The sequence below is a fragment of the Juglans regia genome, chromosome 13 (genome assembly GCF_001411555.2).
Source record: "Juglans regia cultivar Chandler chromosome 13, Walnut 2.0, whole genome shotgun sequence".
NCBI lineage: Eukaryota > Viridiplantae > Streptophyta > Magnoliopsida > Fagales > Juglandaceae > Juglans > Juglans regia.
The window spans coordinates 36,259,339-36,267,719 of NC_049913.1; the positions used below are offsets into that span (position 1 = coordinate 36,259,339).

The 8,381-nt window shown below is 36.0% G+C and overlaps 1 protein-coding gene across 4 annotated transcripts; it reads left to right on the forward strand.

Moving 5' to 3' along the window:
* Positions 1-849: 849 nt before the first annotated feature.
* LOC108997195 (uncharacterized WD repeat-containing protein C2A9.03-like) lies at positions 850-7,588 on the forward strand. Of its 4 annotated transcripts, XM_035683926.1 has the most exons (11): positions 850-1,180; positions 1,713-1,875; positions 1,999-2,166; positions 2,929-3,015; positions 4,762-4,817; positions 5,938-6,072; positions 6,156-6,266; positions 6,364-6,455; positions 6,533-6,638; positions 6,729-6,815; positions 6,904-7,585. In XM_035683926.1, exons 5-11 carry the CDS (start codon positions 4,815-4,817, stop codon positions 7,315-7,317), a joined length of 948 nt encoding a protein of 315 aa, XP_035539819.1. In that variant the 5' UTR covers positions 850-1,180; positions 1,713-1,875; positions 1,999-2,166; positions 2,929-3,015; positions 4,762-4,814; the 3' UTR covers positions 7,318-7,585. The 4 variants fall into 4 exon arrangements, with proteins under 4 accessions (XP_035539819.1, XP_018828894.2, XP_018828896.2 ...); XM_018973349.2 differs by lacking the exon at positions 4,762-4,817 and having other exon boundaries at positions 6,904-7,588; XM_018973351.2 differs by lacking the exons at positions 850-1,180; positions 1,713-1,875; positions 1,999-2,166; positions 2,929-3,015 and adding an exon at positions 3,022-4,075 and having other exon boundaries at positions 6,904-7,577.
* The last annotated feature ends 793 nt before the right edge of the window (positions 7,589-8,381 follow it).

Consider the following 8,381-nt stretch of genomic DNA (forward strand, 5'->3'; position numbering starts at 1 on the left):
TGGAGTCAAAGCATAGTTAGATTTTGGATTTTCGCTTAGCCTTAACTCTCAAAGAGAAAATATATTTACAACTGTAAATTTGCAACCACTACGTAATTGTTTTGAAAAAATTGAATAAAATATGGGATCTACATGAAACAAAATTAATTTATTAATAATGGACCATATTTTTTTTCAAAGCGATTATGTAATGTTTACGTATTTAATGGTTGTATGTAAAATTACTTAAATGGTAGCTTTGCAGCCACTGCTCCCAACTCACACTGGGAGCTACCATTAGTTATAGTAGAGTTTTTTTTTCTTTTTTTACATGTATTTTTTTAACACTTCTAAATATTTGTTAGAATAATAAAAAATATAATATTATTAAAAAATATTTTTTTAATTACAAAATAAAAAAAAATTAAAAAGAAAATCCCAGCAATAACTCCCAACTGAAAATTTGGATTGGTTTGGTTACACAAAATTAAACTATTTCATTCCATCTCATATAATCATTATAATTTTCTCAAACTTTCATACAAAATATAATAAATAATTTAATTTTTTTAAATTTTAAAATAAAAATAATATTAAAAATTTATATTATAATAATATTTTATTTAATTTCTAATATCTTAACTACATAAACAAAACCTAAGCTTTTCCATCTATTAATGATATGTCACGGGAATGGAAAAACGGCTCAGCCGGTAAAACGCTCGGGCGAGTGGCACCCAGCGATTATATTTTTCTTAATAATAAAATATTAAAATAGAACAAATTGTGGGGTCTGCTGATGGTCCCACAAAGCACCTTCACTATGCACCCTCTCTAGTCTATAAGTAGCGGATCATGCCTCTCTTTCCTACGCTTTGTTCGCCAAGACACCTCTCTCTCTCTCGCCTCTTCTTCTCTCCTCTTTTGTCCGTTTCCGTTCGCCTTCTTCTTTTCCTAATTTTCTGTATTGCAATCTCCGTAGTTGCCTTTTTAGATTCTAAATCTGAACCCCCTTACTCAACACGTTTTCTCGTTTGTTTCTCGGGAAAATCTTTTTCTGGACCTCTGTCTTTCTTTTGCCGCTTCTCTTTCCGGTTGTGCTGTTGCATTCTGTTTTGGTCCTTCGATTCGGAGGTCTCTGTTCCAAGACTGATCTACCATTCCTCCAGCTCCTGTTGCTAGATTTTTCCAAATTTAGGAGGTAATTTCTCATACGACCCACGGAGTTAATTATGAATGAAGGATCGGATACTTTTCGTTTTCTTTTGGTTTGGTTTTTCATTTTAATCGTTTATATCACTGGCATAATGCTGAAGTTGTTCGACGACTCGATATTTTATCGCTTCGTTGTTAATAATACTCTTCTGCATGCTCGTATATAATTCACAATTTAGGTGTTATATATTCGGCACTAAGGAAGTTTGTACTTGACAACATACCGCAGGCCATTTATTCCATATATGTCCACGTAAAGTCCATCTTTGTTTTCTTTTTGGCGTAAGTCTCTTGCTTGAGTGTAAATTATTGCAATTTGTTTCAAATCTTTCAGGAGACTCTGACAGCTCTTTCCAATATTTCAAGAAGCTCCATTTTTTGTTTTCTTGTTGTCGTAAATCTCTAGCTTGAGTGGGACTTTTTGTTATTTGTTTCAAAGATTTTCGAGAAACTCTGAAAGCTCTACGACTTTACCTGGAAACGTTCTTTTGAGTGATCGAACTTAGTTCCTATTGTAGGTTAATGGAGCACTTCCAAAACGACGACCTTGAATATGTCGTGGACGACTACTACTACGACATGGGCGGTTTTGACGACGAAGATTTCTTCCCTCACAACGAACCTCAGAGGAACAACGACGTCGATTCTCCCGACTCTGACTTTGAGGACGACTTCGAAATGGTAATTTCTTTTTCTTTTTACCTGTTGGGGACTTGCTAGTTGCTACGTATGCAAGTTCTAGTTTATTGAAGAGCGGGAATGACGATAATGGAGGTTACGCTTGATTTGGTTTTGGATCTACAGAGCAAGCCAAAGACCGATACTTCTGCTTTGGAGGCTAGAAATGGGAAGGACATACAGGGAATACCATGGGAGAGGCTTAATTTTACAAGAGATAAGTACCGCGAGACGCGATTGAAGCAATACAAGAACTACGAGAACCTCTCTCTCTCTCGGGAAGAGCTTGACAAGGTAGTTTCACGGTGTACCATTTTTCTTCGTTGGTTTCATCCCTCTCTTGTCATTTACTTTATGCTCTGTTAGGTTTCAGCTCCAAAAGTATATGTATTTTTCCCTTATAATTAAGTCATGTACTAATTTTATGGTTATCTATTAATGTATATAATTTCCTCGACTCTCATATTTCTTTCGTTTTGCTATTGCCTTCTGTGGATATGTGGTGTTGAATCTGTTGATGCCTTTGTTTGCCTGGATTTGATGCATCCGGGTATCAGTAATGAACTTTAATAAATAATAATAATAATAATTCTAATAGTAATAATAATAATAATGAACTTTATGTTACATAGGTCTTCACTAATCCCAAGTACGTGCAGTTTTGAAGGCACGATTTCATAAAATCTGATGATGGTATGGGTCGGTTGAGACTTCCCTTTTATATACTAGTTTTTAAAAGTTTGTGAATGCCTTGAAATTTTTTTTGTCCCCCTTAATTCCAAGTATAGATGGGATGCTTATATTTTGATTTGGGTAAACAAGGGGTTCTAAATTGATGAAATTTTTTTCGTAAATAGATTTCTATTTTCGTGTCCTCACCTTTTAATTTTAGTGAACGGTATATGTATTACCTGCTTACTGATTCTTTCTCATACCCCTTGCGTTTATCATTCTTAGAATTATGCGCTATATCTATACATTCCTTGTTCTATACTTCAGGAGTTAAAAAGTTGCGTCTCCCTTAGGGTTCTCCTTCTAAATATATCATGTTGACAGGAATGCTTGCAAGTAGAGAAGGCAAAGACTTTTTATGATTTCCAGTTCAACACGAGGCTTGTCAAATCAACAATTGTGCATTTTCAGGTAGATACTCATGTTCATGGGTCTCTTTTTTCTTCGAATTGATTTTGTCAGTTCGTAAAAATTTGTTTTTAGCTATTTTTGGAGTCCTAGGCTGCTGATTGTTTTGAATTCTTTTTCTTTTTCCTTTCCTCTCCATTGCATTTGGATCTGTCTTTTGCTAAAACACTTATAGTGAAGCCATAAAACCAGCCATCTGGTTTATTGTTCCATATTTCTAAAAAGGAATCAGACTTCATATTTGTGTTGCATATGCATATGCATTTTTCATTTGTCTTAATTTTTCACTTTTCTGTTTCTATTTTTTTCCGCAAAATCAGCACTTATTAGATGCTTACTTGTACTTCATTATTTAATTGTCAAAGGGTTCTATTTTATTGCTCATCATTGATATGCTTGCTAGTATTGTCTTAGATACCAAAAATTAAGTACATTGATAATATAAATTTCAGTTCAGCAGAATTTGTGTCCTGGTGTTAAATATATCCTTCATTTTCAGCTGCGTTGGACTTCTCTTATATACACATTAGTCTAGTAGTTCTGCAGGTTCGTGAAAATTTATGACCCTTCATGTGTATCATTTACATGTGATTATAGCTCCGTGACTCAACCATGCATTAGAAGGTATGGAGTTTACAGTTGTTTTCTTATTATAGGGTTGTTGGTATTGGTTGAGATATGCTTAAAGTTAGCTTACTGACAATTATAAGAAAGTCTCAGCAGTTCTCCAAATTTGTCTATGGTCAAGTGATGACATTGTAACGGTCTCTCTTCAGGCCTATAGTAATAATATTTATACTTGAAGGAAAAATAGAGCTTTTAATTGATCTTATAAATAGATTTTGTTGCAATTTAATTTAGTACTCTCTGAGAATGTTCACAGCCGCCATAACATACGGTATTTAGAAGAGGTCAGTTTACAATATCTCTAACTAGTTTCAAGATATACATGAGCAATGCATACTCTTATCCATACTTTAACTGTTAACCATATTAATCAAATTAAACGACACTATTTTTGAAGGTACAATCTTGAATGTGTGCTGGATATGACTACATACAGGTGATTTGATGCCAAGTAATGGATATTGATTCATAGTCATTAGTCACTACGTTATGACTTGGCATTCCAAGAATGGCGATGAATACCTTTGAACTTTTTGAAACGCTAGGTTCACAAAGATATCTCACAAAAGTAAAGCTCACAAATTGATGTGACTAGATGTCATACATTAAATTTACTTTATAGTAAAAAAGGCTTCTACAATTTTAAATACTAGAATAAGCTATATCAATTTGTGAACTTTATGTCTCTCAGATCTTTTTGTGAACCAAGCATTTATCTAAATTTTTTTATCCAACAAACCCTTGTTACATAACACAGACAGACAACATTCAATGATTGGAGCCTTATAAACCTCATTTGTGACTGCTCTTCAATGCTCAACACTTTTGTATTTTGTTATTTTTTTAGTTTTGTCCTCTTTTAAGTAGGTGAATGGGCTTATATTTCTAACACTTTTTAGTTGCACTAAGCTTGAATCTGTAACACTGCATTGGAAAGTGATAATTATTACTGTTTCTCATTCCCATGTAGAACTTGGTCTCTGTTGCATATGGTTCTGGTCATTAATCTTTGCTTGTGATATCCTTTTGTAAATATATTGTTTCTGTTGACTATCAAATATAAATATGTTGCTTTAACCCCCTCTGTGCATTTAGGACAAGCTATTTCTCTCTTTATTTCAGCCTTTAAAGCAGGGTGGAAGTTTTATCTGAGCAGCTGGCGCGGCATTATTTATATGGTATGATAGGAAAATATTTGAGCACTTAAGAGGGCTCTCTAGCAATACGTATAATTAAATAGCATCGGTGTTCCTGGTGATGAGGGGCCTTCGTTGTATTATCATTGCACCTCCTCATACTGACCTTTAGAATATGAGATGCATTGCATGCCTTGACAATTGCAGGGAAATATCTAATTTATATTTCTAATCTTTACGTAATTCTGAGCTCATGTTCTGATCTATTATCTGATATGATCTTTTCTTGTAGGCACTTTAATGTGGATCGGTTTTATTAATTTGCAATCCTTTTATTTTAAGCATTGATAATGCGATGGGTGTTGATTCTCTACTGTTTCTGTTCATGTGTATTGTTTGTCCATTCTTGTCTAGTGAGGAGGAAAGAAGAACTATGTTTGGGTTGTTCTGTCTATTTCTCATTTTTGAGTTCTTTAAATTTGTCTGGTGAGGATGATGAATAAGTGTCCAAATGTTAGCATGGAGATAAACAGGCCAGTGGGACCGTGTTTACATATTACATTCTCTTTTTCTTTCCTTTACATTTCTTTCCTTATATTTTTCATTCTACTTGAAGCTGCCAGAGAAGGGATTAACTGTGTACTGACCACAGCTAATCCCTTTTTAGTTTAGCCATTTTGTTCTCTTTTTTGTTTTCCAACCAAAGGCTGCATTTCTAAGCTCCAGTGTCATTATCTTAAATTTATCACAATGTTCAACTCTGATATACCTGCAGTCCAGAGAGTCAACGACACCATATCACTTGTGTTCAATTAGTTTGTTAGGAGTTCCTAACCTTTATAGGCTATGGAAATTTCTGTAGCAGACATAAAGGTGATTTTATATTCTGGAATGGTAATATATATCATATTCATCTGATACAAATTATGTAGTCAAAAGAAAGAAAGGAGAAACCCTACTCTTAAGGACCGATACAGCTTTAGCTGTTTAATTAACTCAATTAAATACATTAAAGAATTGGGGAAATTGTGCCCTTACCCTTATGAGTGTATGTGGTATTTATAAGCTGCTGCATATTTATTTGTGTTGATTTAATCTACTTTCTTGAAGTGCTGGATGTCATTGTTGATGTACCCGTCAATTGTGTGGTTCTCTTGCACAGTTGAGGAATTTGTTAGGGGCGACATCAAAGCATGATGTATACCTGATGCAGAACTATTCAGTTGTGCATTGGTCCTCATTGCTGAGGAGGGGCAAAGAAGTGCTCAATGTTGCTAAACCGATTGTTCCCACCCTGGTAATTTAGCCACTTTTTGACAGGATGGAGCTTGATTTTTGCAGCATTCCACTTGTTATGGGTCTGAGTATTTGCTATTGCAGAAACGCCCTGGATTGTTGTCTCAGTCACTCTCAAGAGTTCAGATAAGCACAATGGCTGTTAAAGAGAATTTACTGGTGGCTGGTGGGTTTCAGGGGGAGCTAGTTTGCAAGGTATGCATTAACTTAATGAGTTCACACTTTTATCAACATTGAACCCGTTGCTGCAGTTGATTTCCATTGTCTAACTTTCTCTTTACATGCGAGCCAGTACTTGAATCAACCAGGAGTTGCATTCTGCACAAAAGTGACAACAGATGAGAATGCTATAACCAATGCAGTGGATGTTTTCCAAAACCCGAAGTAAGTTATTTTCCTACTTGAAAATTTCAAGATCCGTCATCTCCATTCAGGCATTCAACTGAACCTTCCATCTATAGTGGCTTGATGAGGGTTATGACTGCAAATAATGATGCTCGAGTGAGGGTCTACGACGCAGAGAATTTTGCTTTACTAAATCTCTTCTCCTACGATTGGTCTGTAAATGTGAGTGTCATCTGCAGACACAATAATACTCGAGAGCTGGAGTTAATTTCTGACCATACTTCTCACAGTTTTGCTCTCCACTCTATGTAGAACACCTCTGTTAGTCCGGATGGAAAGTTGCTTGCAGTTCTTGGTGACAGTGCTGAATGTTTAGTCGCTGATGCTCAGTCTGGAAAAGTAAGTCACCCTTTTCGGTTGCAACTTTCCCAGTCTGTTGATTATATGTAAGAAACATGTTCGGTTCTCATATATGGAGTTGAAGCAGGTCATTGGGAGCCTCAAAGGGCACCTGGACTATTCTTTTACATCTGCTTGGCACCCGGACGGACGAATTTTGGCAACTGGGAACCAAGACACTACCTGCAGGCTGTGGGACATAAGGAATCTGTCCAAATCCCTGGCTGTAATAAAGGGAAGGATTGGGGCAATAAGAGCCGTAAAGTTCAGCTCAGATGGGCGGTTTATGGCTATGGCTGAGCCAGCAGACTTTGTGCATATCCTAGACACGGAGTCTGGATATGTTCAGGGTCAAGAGATTGATCTATTTGGGGAGATTGCCGGAATATCATTTAGCCCCGACAGTGAAGCACTTTTTGTCGGGGTTTCGGATCGCACGTATGGCAGCTTGTTAGAGTTCAACAGGAGGCAAAATAACCAATATCTAGACTCCATCTTCTAGTTTTTTTTTTTTTTTTTGTCAGGCCCCTGAAGCTATAAGTGCGTTCGCGATTCCCCTTGGCATATTGGGATTTCTAATGTTATAGACCTCTATTTGGGGTAGACGCAGCTTGTAGAAATGTTGCTTTGCTGATGTTTTATTTTTGGGAGTGTGTGAAGGTGGTGGTGGTGGTCTTTTTGGCTCGTAGAAAATGTAAGGTAAATTGTCATTGTAAAGCCTTTTTTTGAGGTTGCTGTGAATAGTGAAAATTGTAATGCGTAGTTGAAAAGCGCTCTCTCTCTCTCTCTCTCTCTCTCTCTCTCTCTCTCTGTGTACAGCCCTTTACTCAACCAAAGCCCCATTAGACAATTTCCACCTTTAAGATGCTGCATGTATAAGGGGAGGATATTGTGTTGAGGATGACGGTTTGCTTAGAAAACAATGGCCGGAATCTTTTCAAAGTGCCATATGGTAGTTAATATTATACAATGCCGTGCTAAAGTTGAGCTGATCTGAAGATCTTTGACCAATTTGCATGTAGTATATAGAACTGATCACAATGCTTTGTCTGCTCTAACGTGCCACCTATTCTTAAATCGGCGGCTTAAAATAACATCTAAAGTTGCTTTCAAGTTTCAACCCCTAAGAAAAATTGAGAAAGAAGCCCAAAGATGTACCCGTGAGTCATTTAATTCATTTAGGGGTGAAGTTTGCAAGGTGGTTGGAAGTTGTTACCATATTTATAGCTTTGGAAGATGTCGGCAAAGGGGGGGAATATTCGAACAAGGAAGGAAACGGTGTTGTAGTCAGTGTCGGCGTAGTACTATTGTAAATGGGAGTTTTTTTTTTTTAAAGCAAGTTGCATAATATTGATAAAAACGGAGTACATAAAGTTTTAGAAACATGAAATTAATAAGTTAGATTAATGGGTTGATCATTCCCGCTATGGAATTACAGTAATGAAGAGAGAATTTGAATTAGAGAGATGTTATTAAAAAGCTTACGTTATTGCTGTTTATTGTGCTAAGTTATGCGCGTATCGATTTTTAAATTGATAAATTTTTCTCATTTTTTATTTTTTAAAT

Bases quoted from the DNA above. Each gene is read 5' to 3' on its own strand.
- LOC108997195 (XM_018973349.2), top strand. From the start codon at position 1,717: ATGGAGCACTTCCAAAACGACGACCTTGAATATGTCGTGGACGACTAC. The intron at 6,456-6,532 runs GTAAGTTATTTT...TTCCATCTATAG, and splicing joins GATGTTTTCCAAAACCCGAA to TGGCTTGATGAGGGTTATGA. The intron at 6,639-6,728 runs GTGAGTGTCATC...CACTCTATGTAG, and splicing joins CCTACGATTGGTCTGTAAAT to AACACCTCTGTTAGTCCGGA.